This window comes from Molossus molossus, unplaced genomic scaffold (assembly GCF_014108415.1).
Source record: "Molossus molossus isolate mMolMol1 unplaced genomic scaffold, mMolMol1.p scaffold_m16_p_6, whole genome shotgun sequence".
NCBI classification, from domain to species: Eukaryota; Metazoa; Chordata; class Mammalia; order Chiroptera; family Molossidae; genus Molossus; species Molossus molossus.
This window is the reverse complement of record NW_023425399.1, coordinates 87,003,642-87,021,945: the sequence shown is the minus strand read 5'-3', so window position 1 is coordinate 87,021,945 and position 18,304 is coordinate 87,003,642. Positions and strand designations below refer to the sequence as shown.

General features: G+C 42.7%; 1 protein-coding gene across 3 annotated transcripts; it reads left to right on the top strand.

Annotated features, from left to right (window-relative positions):
• The first annotated feature begins 7,587 nt into the window (after positions 1-7,587).
• On the top strand, positions 7,588-16,433 carry ZNF396 (zinc finger protein 396). 3 transcript variants are annotated; one of them, XM_036245726.1, is made up of 5 exons: positions 7,588-7,613; positions 10,047-10,519; positions 10,765-10,894; positions 14,386-14,746; positions 16,173-16,433. In XM_036245726.1, the coding sequence occupies exons 2-5, from the start codon at positions 10,115-10,117 to the stop codon at positions 16,228-16,230; spliced, it is 954 nt and encodes a 317-aa protein (XP_036101619.1). In that variant the 5' UTR covers positions 7,588-7,613; positions 10,047-10,114; the 3' UTR covers positions 16,231-16,433. The 3 variants fall into 3 exon arrangements, with proteins under 3 accessions (XP_036101619.1, XP_036101618.1, XP_036101617.1); XM_036245725.1 differs by lacking the exon at positions 16,173-16,433 and having other exon boundaries at positions 10,777-10,894; positions 14,386-15,279; XM_036245724.1 differs by lacking the exon at positions 16,173-16,433 and having other exon boundaries at positions 14,386-15,279.
• The last annotated feature ends 1,871 nt before the right edge of the window (positions 16,434-18,304 follow it).

The following is an 18,304-nucleotide window of genomic DNA, read 5'->3' as shown; positions in this document are numbered from 1 at the left end:
GACCCCTCAGGGCACAATCTCCCACCAGAACACTAGAGAACCGCAATTCCTCATTGTTATTTTGTTCTGCATACCATCTCCTTTTGCTGTAAATGTTAACAGTTAATTATCCTACACCCACCTATGTGTCTATTTGTTTACTTTTTATCCAACCTCAGAGATTTCCTTGCTTTGCTTTCTCCCTCCTCCCTAGTCTACCATCACTGGATTTCATATAACCCCCTTACATCTCCTCCTTTGATTGTAATGTATAAAATAAGGTGCAAAACTGCCATTCTCTGGAGCATTTTCTCAATCTGTTGAGATTTTATTTCCTGGCAATTGTAGTCAAGTTTGGCTCAAATAAACTATAAAAATTCTTACAGGTTTGGACATTTCTTATGTCAACATTTAATAAGTAATAATACAAGAAGGCACTGTGTATCCTGTACTCACAACTGTAAACCTCCTTTTGCTTCACACCATATAACTAAAAAAGTATAACTTACTTCTTTAAAAAATTGTGGCAAGCCCTGGCCAGTTTGGCTCAGCGGTTAGAGCGTCGGCCTGCAGACCAAAGGGTTGTGGGTTTGATTCCAGCCAAGGGCACGTACCTGGGTTGCAGATTCCATCCCAGCCCAGACAGGGTCATGTGGGAGGCAATCAATTTCTGTCTCTCTCTCACATTGATGTTTCTCTCTCTCCCTCTCTCTAAAAATCAATGGAAAAATATCCTCAAGAGAGGGTTAACAACAATAAAAAAATTGTGGCAAAATATATAAAATGTAAAATTTCCATCTTAACCATTTTTAAGTGTACAGTTCAGTTGTTCATGTTGTTGTGTAACCAATTTCCAGAACTCTTTCCATCTTCCCGAAACTCTGTACTTATTAAACAACTCCCCATCCCCCCTCTTCCAACCCCTGGCAAACACCATTCTTCTTTCTGTGAATTTCACTACTCTACTGACTTCCTCATATAAGAATTTATATTTTTGTGACTAGCTTATTTCATTTAGCATAATATCCTCAAGATTCATCTATGTTGTAGCATATGTCAGAATTCCTTCCTTTTTAAGGCTGAACAATATTCCATTGTATACACATGCCACATTCTGCTTCCTTTCCTCTGTCAATTGACACTTATGTGGCTTCCATCTTTAGGCTATTGTGAATAATGCTTCTATGAACATGAGTATACGAATATCTCTTTGAAACTCTGCTTTCAGTTCTTTTGTGTATAGACCCAGAAGTGGAATTGCTGGATCATATAGTAATTCTATTTTTAATTTTTGAGGAACTATAGTATGTCATTTTATTTTATTTTATTTTATTTTATTTTATCCTCACCCGAGGACATTTTTCCATTTTTTGTTCAGATAGAGCGGGAGGGAGAGAGAGAGAGAGAAACATCGACATGAAGGGACACATCGAGTGGCTGCCACCCGCACGACCAACCAGGGCCGGGGACAAACTGCAACCGAGGTACGTGCCCTTAGCGGGAACCGAACCCGGGTCTCTCTGTACCACAGGCCGACGCTCCAACCGCTGAGCCAAACCGGCCAGGGCTATAGTATGTCATTTTAATTAATCTTACATAATTATTTTTAAATAATGGGAAAAAGCCATATTACAAATATTATTGTGTATATTTTTAAAAGAAATTTTATGGTACAAAATATTAATCCAAAATAAAATTTTATATAAATCACTGCTCTATGTCAAGCAAAAATTAATGAGTTATTTTTTTAAATTCCCTAATGGTGTAGAGAAATTACATAATAATGTCAAAAGTGCTCTCTAGTGAAATTAGTTTCAGAAACACTGAATTTGGAGCAAGAATTAATCAGTGCAGCAAGTGAGCAAGGGCAGCTGTTTAATTAGGAGGTATTCACTGAGTAGTGACTCACTGTACATGTGTTTTTGACGGATGACGCAAAAAGAAATGAGACATAGTCCTGAAAGAGTTTAGAATCTAATGGGCTGGGGCTGGTGGACAGGAGTGTAATATGTCAAGAAATGAGAGAAAAATTACATTCAGAATATAAGTAGGCACTAAATGTGCGAGATAATTAAGTTGTTCAGAGACATCAGTGGAGAAAGGTAAATGGAGGAAACTTCATGGAGAAACAAGCTGTGTCACAATTGAGAGGATAAGAAGAGATATTTAAGGTTTAAAGAATAGCTTGAGCCCTGGCCAGTTTGGCTCAGCGATTGGAGCGTCGGCCTGTGGACCAGAGAGTCCCGGGTTCGATTCCCGCTAGGGGCACATACCAAAAAAAAAAAAAAAGGAACAGTTTGAGCAAAAGCACAGTAATACAAATGATTACCCTTGGTCTACTCGGCTTGAATGTGCACCCTTCTATACATCTTTGACCTTTTATACATCAATAAAACAATTTCCCCCCTAACAAATACAACTATCTGTCTTAAAGGTAAAGCTCATCTTTTCTCAAAATGTGGAGATACACATTTCCAACAGTCATTGTATCCATCACTGTTTATATTAATTACTCCTCAAATTCAGGCAGAGTCCCACTGAACATTCTGTTACCTATAGCAGTGATTTTCAACATTTTTCATCTCATGGCGCACATAAACAAATTACTAACATTCTGCAGCACACCAAAATATATATATTTTTGCCAATCTGACAAAAAAAATAGGTATAATTTTTATTGATTTACAACAACAACAATAATAATAATACAGCAATTACTTACCCTTTTTGCTTCAAGTGACTTTTAAAAAAAATCAGGTGTCTATAGCTGTATCTAAGGATTCTGGTATCAACAATTAATCAAAAAGGTGCAAACTGCCCTGGCCAGTTTGGCTCAGCGGTTAGAGCGTCAACCTGCGGTCTGGAGAGACCCGGGTTCGGTTCCCGCTAGGGGCACGTACTTCGGTTGCAGTTTGTCCCTGACCCTGGTTGGTCATGCGGGTGGCAGCCACTCGATGTGTCCCTTCACGTCGATGTTTCTCTCTCTCTCTCTCCCTTCCTCTCTCCCACTCTATCTGTCCAAAAAATGGAAAAATATCCTCGGGTGAGGATAAAAAATAAAATAAAATTAAAAAGGTGCAAACTTATTATGCAACATGCCTGATAAGATACATCTCTATTATGTGACATATATTTATGGTTCAAGACAGGGCATTCAAATCTTTTTTATTTGACAATCTAAGGGAAAAGAAGTCAGTACCCCTGACTAAGTAGTAAGGCATTGCATATGAAATGAGCTCTTTGATGAGAAGCCATGCTGTTCAGAATACCAAGATGATGGATAAAGCATTCCCTATGTACAAAGATGGTAGGGCTGGCTGCAGTATTATGTTCAGGGAAGGCAAATCCATATTCAGTATACATGTATATTCCAGTGAGGACACATCTCTTCCTCCTCTCTGAAGAGGTCCGATGTAACCAACCAGCCACCAGATGGCTGGTTGGTATGCATGGGGAATGGTGGTCATATGAGGGGCTTAGTGTTGGCCTCTGCTGTCAACAGATTAAGAACTCAGCAGTGCCAGGCTGGTGTGGCTCAGTGGACTGAGCATTGTCCCATGGATTGAGAGGTCCCAGTGGGGCACATGCTCAGGTTATGGGCTCGATCCCCAGCAGGGAGCGTGCAGGAGGCAGCCTCTTATTTGTTTTTATTTTTTATTTTTTTATCCTCACCCGAGAACATTTTTCCATTTTTTGTACAGATAGAGTGGGAGGGAGAGAGAGGAAGGGAGAGAGAGAGAGAAACATCGACGTGAAGGGACACATTGAGTGGCTGCCACCAGCACGACCAACCAGGGTCGGGGACAAACTGCAACCAAAGTACGTGCCCTTAGCGGGAACCGAACCCGGGTCTCTCCGGACCGCAGGCTGACGCTCTAACCGCTGAGCCAAACTGGCCAGGGCGGCAGCCTCTTATTTTTATATTCATGTATTTGTGGAGCATGAATTAAGTAGAGATCAATGTGTCATCCACCATAAAGGGAACAAAGAACACAAAGAGCACAGCATGAATGAGATACAGACCCTGCCTGACATGTACATGAGTGAAATAGAAATGTCTTGAAAGATCTCAGATTTCTACTGGGGGAATGGGTGGATGGTGGTGCTAGTCCAGGAGATAAGGAGAAAAAAGAGGTGAGTGTAGAGAAAGTGAGAAATAACTCATGATTAATTTAAGGTGCTTGTGAAACAAACAGGTAGTGATGTTTGGTAACAAGTCAGCCCTGTGATGAGGAGGTTCAAAAAGATCAGGCTCAAATAAACCACAGAACTTATATGCATGTATGCATGAACAATGGACATGGACAACAAAGCTGGGGACAGGGTGGGGAGGGAGGGAAAGTAGGGAATCAGTGGGGGGGAAAAGGAGAATCACCTGTAACAAAAATAAATTAATTAATTTAAAAAAAAGATCAGGCTCAAGATATAAACTGGAACTCATTAGTGAGAGATGGTAGTTGAAATCTTTTAGGTGGAAATAAATGAGCTAGCCCACAGAGAGCCTACAGCATGAAAAGTACAGGAATCAAAAGCAGAACAATGGAGAACACAAATAATATGCGGGATTGCAGAACAAGAGGAATCGAAGAAGGAGAAGACCTGAAGATAGTATAGTAATGGAAATGAAGGACAGAGAGTTCAAAGTAGAAGTACCATAGTAAATAATGTGAAGTGCTGAGAAGATACAGACTAAACTAAGTACATTAAACTTAGCAATAGAGAAGACAAGTGAAGGGCTGAGGGTGGTAGTCTCAATACAAAAGGCATAAAGGGGAATAGGGGGTGCAATTATAGTTGATTCTCAATAACTGATGTTATAATATGCATATTTTAAAAGTCAAACGAACCTAGAATGGACAAGGGCAGTCCATCCCCCATCCCACAACCATGCCCTGCTCCCCAAGACTATATCCACATCCCTAAAAACTTCTAACCAGGTGAAGAAATACAATAATGAAGGAGAAGAGAAGATTGTGTGAATGTCTGTATAATGTCATTATAGAGTGATTGCCCTCCTCCTTCACTGTTTTTTAAGTGGCTTATGAAGTTCATAGGGAGCTTAATATACTTACATAGGGGAAGCATTCAGATATAGAGCGTGTTTGATATTTATTTTCACATACCTTCACAAAATGTCCAATTATGTACAGGTGTTGATTATAGCATCTTCTTCAGCCTCAGATTCAGTCTATCAAGAAAATTCCCTCAGATGTCTACATAAGCCACTGTCAAATCTATTCATAGTTTTTTTTTTCTTCGTACCTCTCTGAACAACACACTGTCTACCCAGTCAACTGTCAGTTTACCATGCAAGCAAGCACCAGCCTCCTGTTTCCTGAAGCTGCCTCCATTCTCACCTCCTCTGCGTTAGTTCAGACCACCATCAGTTGCAGCCTGGATCTTTGCAATAGCATCAGAGCTATTCACCCTGCCTTGAATTTTGTCCCCCATCAAATCTATCCTCATGTCGCAAACAGAATTCTATCTGAATTACAGGTATGTTTGTGTCACTTCCTCAAGACCCTGCTTAAAATTTTAGTTCACAGCCTTTTCAGCCAGCCTGCCAAATCTTTTAAAACTAGACTCTTGCTTACTCTTCATCCTTATCCTCAGCCACTCATGGCCTGCAAATCCAAATGTTCTATACTGGTCCCTCAATCAGAAATGCATCAACATTCAGTTTTCCCCATCAGCTGCAATCCCAGTCTATCCATCCCTTTACACAACACCTCCCTTTCTTTGGGCTAGCATAGCATCCTGTAGACAGCTCCATCAGAACATCTGCCACTTTGTTTGGAATAATCAATTTCTATACCCTTCTCCTAATTAAACAGTTCCTAAAGAGCAAGACTCTGTATATTACATTTGAATTCTCAGTGTTTATCATGTATCTGGTATATAATAGACGCTATCTCTACTGGGACCTTGTTCCTGCTCATTCCTTTCCACTCCACCCTCAAACATTAATAATAACCAATGGACATAGACAACAATGCTGGGGATGGGGTGGGGGGATGGGGAGGAGGGAGTCAATGGGGGGAGGAGAAAGGGGAAACATCTGTAACAAAAGCAAATTAATAAAAATAATTTTTTTAAAAAAGCAAGCAAACAAAAACCTGTCCTTTATCTCACTTACTGTGAAACTTTTATAAGCAATCTTTTACATTTGCTCCTTTTCTTTTCTTTTTTTCTTTTCTTTTCTAACTTTAGCTTCTTGGCTCTGGCTATTTGGTGGAATTAGAACCCATTAATTCACCTGACCTTTTGCCAAATCCTATAGCTTTTCACGGTTCCTTATTCTCCTTGCAGCTTTTGACAGCTGTCGATTTTCTGCTTAAACCACCTCGTACGATTTCATACCACTGCCAGCATTGCCTTGGAAGAATTGTTTTAAATTCCTCATTGTCTTGAGTCATTTAACCCAACCATCATCAATGAAAATATATTTTCCTTCTACACTTTGTGCCTCAGCAACAAATCTTGTCTAGTGGAAGCGAGAATTTCTTCAAATTTAATGTTGTTGTGGGTTAAGATGCAAATGTCTCCCCTAATTGCCTAGGTTGGGTATAGACTGACTAAACCAATCTTTTCTCTCATTACTTCAGACTTCAGTACTAACATACTTTTTTCTTGGTCATACCCAAAGAGTATTTTTCCCTCTCATTATTGTTTATTAATTAGCAAGTGGTGTTTATTAAATAGCAAGTGTCCTCCCTTTTCTAATTCTCCACTTCCTTATACAAATACATTTCCAAGAGTCCCTGGGCAAGGTGGGTGGAGGAGAAAGCCAATATGTGAGGCTGTGGCCTTGTAGCTTACTGAGCTCCAAATTTAATTAATTAATTTTTAAAAAATATGTTTTTATTGATTTATTTGGAGACAGAAATAGAAACATCCATGCAAGAAACATTGATCAGCTGCCCCCTGCACGCCCCCTACTGGGGATTGAGCCCGCAACACGGACGGGTGCCCTGACCAGGAATCAAACTGGGACCTCTCAGTCCATGGGACGTTGGTCAATCCACTGGGCCACATCGGTCTGGCTCCAAATTTATTTTTAAACTGACTTAAAAGTCTCCGAGGAAGTATATACATATATATTGGTCCCAAACTATACGTGAACAGATTGTCTCGACTTTTTAAAGAGCCATTAGGTTCTCTCGGGAAAGCATGGGTGGGTGGTCAAACCTATTCCTTAAACCATCAGTCTCGGAGTACCAAACCTCAAGCGGCCACGGAACCACAGGGGAAGTTGTGCCGAGCCTCGCAAACACAGGAGTCTCCCCCTCTCTGTGACCATAGGCCAAGTCTCGGAACCCTTGGTTTTATTCTCTGTAAAATAACCTTACTGGGTGATTGAAAGAGTAAATAATGTAAGTTAAAGTACTCCGAGAAATAACAATGCTGGTTTATTTGAACTGGGATGTGAAGCAGCGGGATGCCCACCCGTCGAAGTTATTATCTTGGGGAGCCGCCTCTCAGAAAGCGTGAGGCGCTGGCGGCCTGTCTCCATGGCAACCGTTCCGCGATCCCGGGCCCCGCCCCCAACCCGACGCGAGGACCGGAAGCAGCTTCCAGTCCCGCGCATCCCCAGCTTCTCCCCGGTACCGCGGGTCCTCCTTTCCGGCCCGGAGGTGAGAGCCGATGCTTCTTCTCTGTCGCTAGGCCGCGGGGAGAAGCGCCCGTCACCCGGGAGGTGCGGTGCCACTTGGTGGCAGCCCTCCCCTTCCTCCGCGCCCCCCTCTTTATATCCCTCCCCACACCCCGGTATCACGCCCCCAGCGCTTCTCGCGGCCCGGATCTGGTCCCCACATCTCTCTGCCTCGCACCGCACGTCCGCGCACCCACTCTCCTTGTCCCCCCTGCGGCGCCTGCCCCTCAGCTGAATCCACTCGTACCCCACACCCCGCGCGCGCTTCCCTGCTCCCCGCGCACCCGCTGCTGACGCCCGCGCGCCTCCTGCGGTCTCGCGGAGTTTGGTGCCTGCCCGGGAGGGGCGCCGCGCGGTAGTGGACCCCGGCGGGGTGTGGGGAGGGGCGTTCCGTCCAGGCTCCGTAGGTCGCGAGTTCTCCTGGAGCCGGCCCACCGGAGGAGAGAGTTCGAAATGAGAGCTGGTCTCTGCGAAGACCCGGGATCCAGGCCCTCCTGCGGTGTAGTTCCTGCGGTGGCGGGTGTCGTTCCCTGGTCTCTGGTGTAAAGCTGAGCGCAACTGTGGAGACCGCACAGTTCAGCGGCGACTCTCTCGCCGTAGACTTCAGAGGCAGCGTTTTAGCTTAGGGGCCCTCAATGTGACATCCCAGAATCCTACCAACTCTTGGCCTCAACCCTTCCCACTGCTCCGGTCTCCACCCCTAGACTCTATTGCAGCCCAGGATCATCTAGGTCTGCTGCCCCTTCTCTGAGCTGGGACTCCTGCCTCCGGCCTCTTGACCATGCAGCAGTGGATGTGTGGATGGCCTGGGTTCCGACGCCAGCTCTGTCCCTTTGCCCATGGTCACCTTACCTGAGCTTGCCGTGGCAGGTTTCTCATCTACAACATGAGAATGAAAATATCTATACAGGGCTTTCGTGAAGATTTAACTGAGTTTATATTTAAGATTCTCAGAACAGTGCTTGGCTGTTATCAGTATCAGTTATCATTTGCAGTGTGTCACCTCACTGTGTAAGTTGTATCATTTATTTGGTAACGCTAGTGTCTCTTCTGCTGGAGTACAAGCCTTTTAAGAAGCTTTGCTCGGGTCACCAATGTATCTTCAGTGCCTAGAACAGTGCTCGGTGAAGTAGAGGGGGAAATGACAGACTACATAAAGGAAAAACGGGCACGTATACAATTTTTAAAATTTGTCATCAGATACTAGCCACCATTTAACTGATGACATCGAAATGGTACTATGTAAAATGGTACTCAATAAAATGTTATACTAAGAAAAGTGACTTTCCACCATACTCCTTCCTGCGAACAAGCTAATGATACTTGGAGGAGTTGCTGCTCTCATACATAACTATGTTGCTGGTGGCATTGTGAATTGATAGTCTTCTCTGAAATTTATTTGATAATACATAGCAAGACAGAATTTGCCACTCTCCTTTGGCCTCAGTAAGGCAAAACCTTGGGACATGCTTGAAGAAAATTATTTATGTATTTATTTACTTATTTATTATCCTCACCCGAGGACATTTTTCCATTTTTTGTTCAGACAGAGTGGGAGGAAGAGAGAGAGAGAGAACATTGACGTGAAAGGGACACATCAACTGGCTGCCTCCCACATGACCCAACCAGGGCCAGGGACAAACTGCAACCGAGGTACGTGCCCTTAGCAGGAATTGAACCCGGGCCTCTCTGGACCGCAGGCCGACATTCCAACCACTGAGCCAAACTGGCCAGGGCAAAGAAAATAATTTGAAAGAACAATAGTATATTCATGAAAATGCGCTTCTCAGCATTATTTATAATAGTAAAAACTAGAAACAACCTAATACTCTACAATAGAGATATAGTTAACCAAATAATATAGATGTTACAGTAGAAGTGAGGAAGTAGAAATGAGAATGGGAAAAAAAATGGGAATACATTAAGATAGAGGGATTTGTGATTACTTTTTTAATGGTTCCTTTAATGTCAAAATAATATTTTAAAAATTAGTAAACATTTAAAAAAATACACACACAAGTACTTCTCTCATGAGACAATTTCCTAGAGCTCTTTGCAGCAGGCTAGAAAAAATTAATTGGCTCTTTGAGGCTGTCCCAGAGTCAGAACTATTCCCAGGCTTCCCTATTTCTGTGTTCCGGGAGCTCCTATGCAATCCTGGCTGGTCTCCTATTGTGATATTTAGTCAGCCTTGTGTGCATGATTTTCAGAATAAATTGGGAATTACTCATGCATATGACTTAATGTATTGTAGCTCTTTGATTCTCTTAAAGAAGGAAGTTCTCTTTGAAAGCATGATTTATGTTAAGATTAAGAGCAGTATTTTTTGGACAGTCTTGTTTCTAGTCTTAGTTGTATTGTTCTAAGAAGCATTTATCTTTGTCTTTTTTCCACTTGTTCTTTCATCATATTTAAGGATTGTCCATAAGGAGAGCTTTCCCTCCTTGAAAATTAAAGCCTAGCAGTCCTGAGCTATTAGTCCAAATGTCTGCATCAACTCTCCTTCCACAAACTTCAGAGGAGCCTGATAGCATTCTGGTAGTGAAGATGGAAGGGAAAGAGGAGGCCTGTAATCTGGAATCCAGCCTCCACTGGAAAAGCTGCTACAGCCCAGAGACTTTCCGCCAGCGGTTCAGGCAGTTTGGCTACCAGGAGTCCCCTGGGCCTCGGGAGGCTCTAAACAGGCTCCGGGAGCTTTGCTGTCAGTGGCTAAGGCCGGAGGTGTACACCAAGAAGCAGATTCTGGAGCTGCTGGTGCTGGAGCAGTTCCTGGCCATCCTGCCAGAGGAGCTGCAGGCCTGGCTACGAGAGCACCGGCCAGAGAATGGAGAGGAGGCTGTGACTATGCTGGAGGAGCTGGAAAAAGAGCTTGATGGGCCAGCAGAGCAGGTGAGAAGGTGTCTGTGGGGATGAGTGCCCAGGCTGAGTCAGGAGTTCAAATTGTACTTCCATTCAACTGGTTGTGTGGTGGGGTAAATATACTCCCAGCTATGCCAGAAAAGAGAAGTTGGCTCTGCTTGTTTCCTTTCTTTTCCTGTGTCCCAGGATTTTTTCTACATAGTTTATTCTCTCTTACTTTATCCTGAAGTCCCAGCCTAATTTCCTCTTAAGCCTCAGATAACCTAACTTTCCAGGTTTTTGGACAGAATGCAGAGAAAGTGGCAGCTTGGGAAATCACTCAGGAGTCTCCAAGTGGCCAGCCCAAGCCTGCGAAGAAGCAGCTGCAGTGCACATCACGGGAGCTTCACTCCTCCAGACAAAACGGTGAGGGGCAGGGTTTAGTTCATGGTGTGGGGCAAAGGTGGCCTCTCAGCCCACTGCACTGCTCTCTGCCACAGGTCTCAAATCTCCCCTCCTGCCTTCTCTTCACGGTGGGAATTCCTACCACTCTGTGTTGTGCTAATGAGCATTCTCAGTATTTTGTTCTTGTTTCTTTCTCACAGATTCTTACAAAATCTTCAGATTTTAAAAATTCTTGGCATTATCTCCATCAGGATTGTCATACCATTTTTAAGCAGCATGACCCTTTTCTCGAATGAAATTGTACATGGAACCTGAGGCCCTTCTCGGGGACTCTTAAGGTCATAGTCTAAAGACCATTGGTCTACCTCATTTTTTGTGTAACTTCTTGCTCAGTTACTGGTGGGATCCAGTTTCAAAATCACCATATTGCTACAAAGGTGACTTTGCTCTCTCACAGTGCTGTGAATATGATTCTCTATTCTTCCCATTCTAGCCTGGCCTCTGTTGCTCTTTGCATCACTTTTTACAGAAGTGCTCCAAAATGGCCAGCATAGCAATCTGTTCTTTCATTGCAGATACTAAAAAAAATAAGTACTGTGGGGTGGGGGTGTATTGGTGGAGGGGCACAAAACAGATAAGGGAGATACATGAAGTGAGGACAAGGTCTTATTAAATACAGCGATGGAGAAAACCTCTCTGATGAGGTGACAGTTGAGCAGAGATCCTCCTAGGTGATCATCCTCGATAAAAATAGAAGTCAAAGATGAAGAGGGAAACCCCAGTTGAGAGCGGAGATCTCCTCTCTCCCACCATTTCTGTATTCCAGGGGGTGGCTGATAAGCTAAGCAAGGTTAGTTTTTCAATGGAATTTGGATAAGAAACTATAGGAAAATATATTAAAATTTAGAGAGACATTTAGAAAAGATTTCTCACTCTTATTTGACAAATATATACTCTTAAGAGGCTTGTACTAAGCACTTAGCACCTCCAGTCTAGCAATTGCCTTGGCTTAACTAGGAGAAAAGTGGAAGTCTTTTCACACCCCATCAGGATGGGGAGGGAAACCATCCAGCCTCAGGGCTTTGCGTGGTAATAACTAAAGTGAACAGCCGCAAAGCCAAGTCCTTGGCAAAACCATGTTCTACCAGTGACTGTCCTCACAGAGGCCTTTCTTGCATTTTTAAAAAAGATGCATAGAGCCCTGGTTGGTTGGCTCAGCAGTTAGAGCATTGGCCTGCAGTCCAGAGAGACCCGGGTTCGGATTCCGCTAAGGGTATGTACCTCGGTTGCAGTTTTTCCCCGGCCCTGGTTGGGTCATGCGGGAGGCAGCCACTCGATGTGTACCTTTCACATTGATGTTTCTCTCTCTCTCTCTCTCCCTCCCTCCCACTCTATCTGAACAAAAAATGGAAATAATGTCCTTGGGTGAGGATAAAAAAAAAAATTAAAAAAATAATAAATAAATAAATAATGAATAGAAATTTTAAACCAAAAGCAGAAGGCCCAGAATCTTTTTTTTAACCTTAAGAAAAAAATCAATCAACCTTATTGATTGATTTTAGAGAGAGGGGAAGGGACAGAGAGAGAGAGAAACATCAATTTGTTGTTTTACTTATTTATGCATTCATTGGTTGATTCTTATATGCACCCTGATTGGGGATCAAACCCTCAAACCCACAACCTTGGCATATTGGGATTGGGACAATACTCTAACCAACTGGACTACCCAGTGAGGATGCAGGAGCTTTCAATTCAAGGCAGAGAGAACCAGAATCATGATAGGCTAACAGAACTATTTCTTTATTTTCTATTTTATTTTATTTTTCTTTATTTTCTATTTTATTTTATTTTTTAAATCCTCACCTGGGGATCTTTTTCTATTTATCTTCAGACAGAGTGGGAGGGAGAGAGAGGGAGAGAAAGAGAGAGAGAGAAACATCTACATGAGAGGAACATATCGACTGGTTGTCTCCTGCACGACTCTGACCAGTGCTGGGGACAAACTGCAACCAAGGTACATGCTCTTGGCCGGAATCGAACCTGCAACTCATTGGTCCAAGGGCCGACACTCTACCACTGAGCCAAATCATCCAGGGCTAACAGAACCATTTCTTAAGGCTGCTATATGATTTCTGTGATACAAGGTCATGTCATATCAAAGTTTTACAGGTGATATTGGTTTCCATGCTGTCAAGTGCTAACTATTGCCAGGATTTTGATAGTAGTGACTAGACATTGAGGTCACTTTGGAATTTGAGCTCCTTACCATTAATAAGATGCTTTCTATTTAAACCGGTAATAATGCCATTCAATTAGTATTATAAAATACATATAAGAGTAGAGGTTTTTTATACAGGGGTATTCTGTCCTACCCTTGTTTTCTTGAGGTGTTGTTATCCTAGTCTGTATTCTCCCACCACACCTTTTTCCTTTTTTGCCTAACTTGTATTTGTCTGTTTGTTTGTTTTTGATGAGAGAGAGACATTGATTTGTTGCTCCACTTATTTATTCATTCATTGGTTGATTCTTATATGTACCCTGACTGAGGATAGAACTTGCAACTTTGGCGTATCAGGACGATGCTCTAACCAACTAAGCTATCCAGCCAGGGCTTCTATTTTCTTTTTGACTCCTTGGCTTTCTTCATCTCCTTCCTTTGTTTAATTATTCATTCATTTATTATTATTAAACTTTGTTTTGTTGGTTGACATTCTTGTTTATTACTACCTACTGCCACATTTTAGTCCTCTCTTTCAGTTGCTCCTCTGCTTCTCCAATAATTCCTCCTCTTTGAGGCCCTTCCTCTTTTTGTCCAGACTTCCTCAGTCTCTGACATATCTTTTTACCCCTACTCACCATTCTATCTTTTACATACAAATTTTCATATTTCTAGTTGACAGCATCCTTAGACTATACATTTCTCTTTTTTTTAGAAAGTGAGAGGAAGGGAGAAAGAGATAGAAATATCAATGTGAGATAGAAACATTGATTGGCTGCCTCCTGCACTCCCCCTACTGGGGATGGAGCCAGCAACACAGCCATGGGCCCTGACTGGGAATCAAACCAGGACCTCTGAGTCCATGGGAAGATGTCAATCCACAGAGCCACACTGGCCGGGCTCTCTCTTTTTTTTAATCCTCACCCGAAGATATTTCTTCGTTGATTTTTAGAGAGAGTGTAAGGGAAGGGGGGGGGGGGGAGAGAGATCAGTGTGAGAGAAACACATTGATTGGCTGCCTCCCACACGATCCAGCAGGGGCCTGGGATCAAACCCTCAACCTTTCAGTCCTCTGGCCTATGCTCTAACTGCTGAGCAAACTGGCCAGGGCTAAATTTTTCTCTTTTGTTTATGATCTCAGTATTTTCTGCTTTACCCTCTCCATCCTCCACATTGTGATGCTATTTTGCAAACATGCTAGCTAATAAAAAATCCATACGTATTTCATTTGGATCATTCTGTTTTCTTTTTTAAACAGAGAGCTGGTGACATTTGCTTTTTTGTATTATTTCAGATAAAGACACTAGAACTATAAATGTGAAATCAGCTTCGAGGCAAAAGACTTCTTCGGACATAGAGTTGCATCACAATATTTCTAACACTGTTCATATGAATGCTTCCCAAAGCTTCACATCTAGAGGAACTGGTGAACAAAATGGCATGTTTGAAAGAAGACATAGAAATCCTTCTCGAAAAAAACAACACAAGTGTGATGAATGTGGCAAAACGTTTAGTCAGAGCTCAGCCCTCATCCTACATCAGAGAATCCACAGTGGAGAGAAACCTTATGCATGTGATGTGTGTGCAAAGGCTTTTAGCCGAAGTGCAGTCCTGATTCAGCATAGAAGAATCCACACTGGGGAAAAACCCTACAAGTGTCATGAATGTGGGAAAGCCTTTAGTCAGAGCTCAAATCTTTTCAGACATAGAAAAAGTCACACTAGAGGAAAAAGTCCCATCAGTATTGTGAGGGAATCGAAGCATTTACTCAGAACGTTTTCAACAGAGGAAGAAGACATAAGGCACAAACAACTTCTTAGTATAGATCAGTGGTTTTAATGAGCACCAGTTTCCTTTCAAAGGTCATAAAAGTCACAGGAGAGAATAGAGACTATCTTATGTCAGCATTGTTTGTTTTTCTGCTTATCAACACATCAATTCAGATGTCTGAGATTCTAAAATTTAATTCAGATTTTCATCCCTAGGGTAGCTCTTGAAAAGGCATTCTTAGACATGTTCTGCTATTTCTAGTCTTAGCACAAATGATGAAGTTGAACAGTTGACCCTTGAACAACATTGGTCTGAGCTGCACAGGTCTACTTTATGTGGATTTTTTCAATAGATAACACAGTCGACCTTCTGTATTCCTGGGCTTCTACCAACTGCAGATTGAAAACAGTATTTTCGCTCCTGGCCAGTTTGGCTCAGCGGTTAGAGCGTCGGCCTGCGGCCTGCAGAGACCCAGGTTTGGTTCCCGCTAAGGGCACGTACTTCGGTTGCAGTTTGTCCCCGGCCCTGGTTGGTCGTGCGGGTGGCAGCCACTCGATGTGTCCCTTCACATCGATGTTTCTCTCTCTCTCTCCCTTCCTCTCTCTCCCTCCCACTCTATCTGTACAAAAAATGGAAAAATATCCTCGGGTGAGGATTAAAAAAAAAAAAAAAGAAAGAAAACAGTATTTTCCATCTGTAGTTGGGAGTCTGCAGATGCGGAGGGCCAACTGTATGCATTGTTCTACACCATTCACTATAAGGGACGTGAATATCCGAGGATTTTGGTATTTAATGGGGGTGGGGGGGGGTAAAGGGGAGTAGGTGATCCCGGAACCAATCCTCCACAGATACTGAAGGACAAGTGTGTATTTCTTTTTAGACAAATACATTTCCCCTGCTGAGAAAGAATGTGTTACTCAGTATAAAAATAGACATTCTCTTCCATTTCATACCTTGAGCATTGGAGTTCTCAGACCAAAGATTAAAGCACTTTTAAAATATTTTTTTAAATTGATTTTTAGAGAAGGAAAAACATTGATCAGCTGCCACTGCACACCCCCTACCAGGGACCAAGCTTGCAACCCCCGAGCAAGTGCCCTGATGGAATCAAACTAGTGACCTCTCTGAGCATGGGACTATGCCCAACCAACTGAACCACACTGGCCAGGGTAGATTGAGGCACTTTTTTTTTTGGTACGTGCCCCTAGCAGGAACCAAACCGGGACTCTTCTGGTGCAGAAGAGCCAAACTGGCCAGGGCTAGATTAAGGCACTTTTAAATTTTTTTCCCCATTTAGTTTTCTGTTACCAGATTCAAATATGAAAATAGGATTGAGGAGGCCCAAAAGAATATGTACTTCAACACCTAGGCTGAAATGTCCAAGGTCATTGTTAGGAGGCAGGTGAGTAAAAGGACTTAATCTCTTATGAAAACTCACAAGAGCCTACACATTACTGATGAGACAAAGAGATAATCTCCTTTAACCCAATGAAAACATTAAGATGACTGTATGTCTTCAGGGAGTGGCTTGAACATAAGGAATGTTCTGGTAATAAATTGGGTTGTCCGTGAGTGCTTATGTAAAGTTGATGATTATCTTTTTTTTTTTTATCCTCACCCGAAGATATTTTTTCTATTTATCTTTTAGATAGAGTGGGGGTTGGGGGAGGGGGGAGAGAGAGAGAGAAACCAACTGGTTGCCTCCCACATGACCCCGACCAGGGCCAGGGACAAACCGCAACCGATGGAACCCACAACTCCTTGGTCTGTGGGCCGATGCTCTAACCACTGACCCAAACCAGCCAGGTCAGTTGATGACTATCTTAATGGAAAGGAAAAAGGAGGTGAAAAAAAGACTGATGTAACACAAGTGTTGGGAAATGCGGTGTGTGAAGAAGTGCACCACAGCTCACCTGAAAGAGGAAACCCTTAACAGCTGATGACTGTCCTTCAGGGTTCTTCCTGGCCTCCTTGCTGGCATAAGTTAGCTGTGAACATGTTTCAGGCATCACAAGGCAGCTTCTTTAGGGTCTTCTGCATTCTTAACGAGTTCCAGACAAGCATTCACAAAGTGAGACCCTGGATGTGGATGCTCTTGTAGTAATGAAACCACTAAAGTCAATTTAGAATTCACCAAAATTTTACTCATATGCAATGAGATTCCCTGTATAAATATAAAATGATGATTTGTATGTTATTAAAGTTATTCTGATAGTGTACAACATAATCTTCCCTTTGCTAGGGAGTTTTGGTAAGACTGTGTTACGAGAATATATGTCTTGTGTTTCCCATGGTGTCACAGTTACCCAACATGGAGGCAAACAAGAAGTGAGAGTCCTTGGAATGGAAAAAGAGGGGGCCCCTAGTGAACTTCTTTGAGTGGGTTCCTCATGAAATATAAACATTTCATTATCAGAAAATCCAACTGTATCTAGTGCTTGGAGTAACTCTAGAAACACATGTGGGATTACTGGGCTCTGCTTAGTTATTATATTAATAAATAGAAGAGTGTGGGGGAGGAGTAAATGTAAATTTTAATTATAGAATTTTCTGATAGTGATTATATTTCATAGTTCTAGGGAATATGAATAGATATTAGGTTTTGTTTGTTTGTTTGTTTTTTATCCTCACCCGAGGACATTTTTTCCATTTTTTGTTCAGATAGAGTGGGAAGGAGAGAGAGGAAGAGAGAGAGGAACATCGATGTGAAAGGGACACATTGAGTGGCTGCCACCCGCACAACCCAACCAGAGCCGGGGACAAACTGCAACCGAGGTACGTGCCCTTAGCGGGAACCGAACCCAGGTCTCTCTGGACCGCAGGCCGACGCTCCAACCGCTGAGCCAAACCGGCCAGGGCGATATTAGGTTTTGTATATTTTCCATTATTAAAGTGTAGGGAGTCACTCGGGCCAGTTTGGCCCAGCAGTTAAAGCGTCATCCTGCAGACCTAAGGGTCTCGGGTTCAGTCCTGGCCCCAGTCAGGGTTGTGCGGGAGACAACCAATCAATGTGTCTCTCTCATATCAATGTTTCTCTCTCTCCCCCTCCCTCCCTCCCATGCTCTCTAAAAATCAATGAAAACATCCTCAGGTGAGGATTAACAACAACAACAAGTGTAGGGAGTCTATTTGGTGCTTGTTCTCAACATAAAGAGAGGAATAAGCCATCTATTAAAGCAGCAAATGCCTCAGAGGTGTGTGTACTGTGAATTACTGCTTAGTTATGGAAAGATAGTTTCTTAGGTACTGTGTGAATAAAATGACAGAATCTAAATCAAGTATTCTGAGGGAAGTGTCTGTATTCACTGGTTTCTACCATAAACTACAAAATTGCATTTTCTTCATTGTGGATAATCTGAACTTCTCTACCAGTAAATGATGTGAATCATATCATCTAAATATGTGATGAATCTTTAAAGGGTGTTGCTGTGTACTTGGAGTTA

Bases quoted from the DNA above. Each gene is read 5' to 3' on its own strand.
- ZNF396 (XM_036245724.1), top strand. From the start codon at position 10,115: ATGTCTGCATCAACTCTCCTTCCACAAACTTCAGAGGAGCCTGATAGC. The intron at 10,520-10,764 runs GTGAGAAGGTGT...CTAACTTTCCAG, and splicing joins TTGATGGGCCAGCAGAGCAG to GTTTTTGGACAGAATGCAGA. The intron at 10,895-14,385 runs GTGAGGGGCAGG...GTATTATTTCAG, and splicing joins TCACTCCTCCAGACAAAACG to ATAAAGACACTAGAACTATA.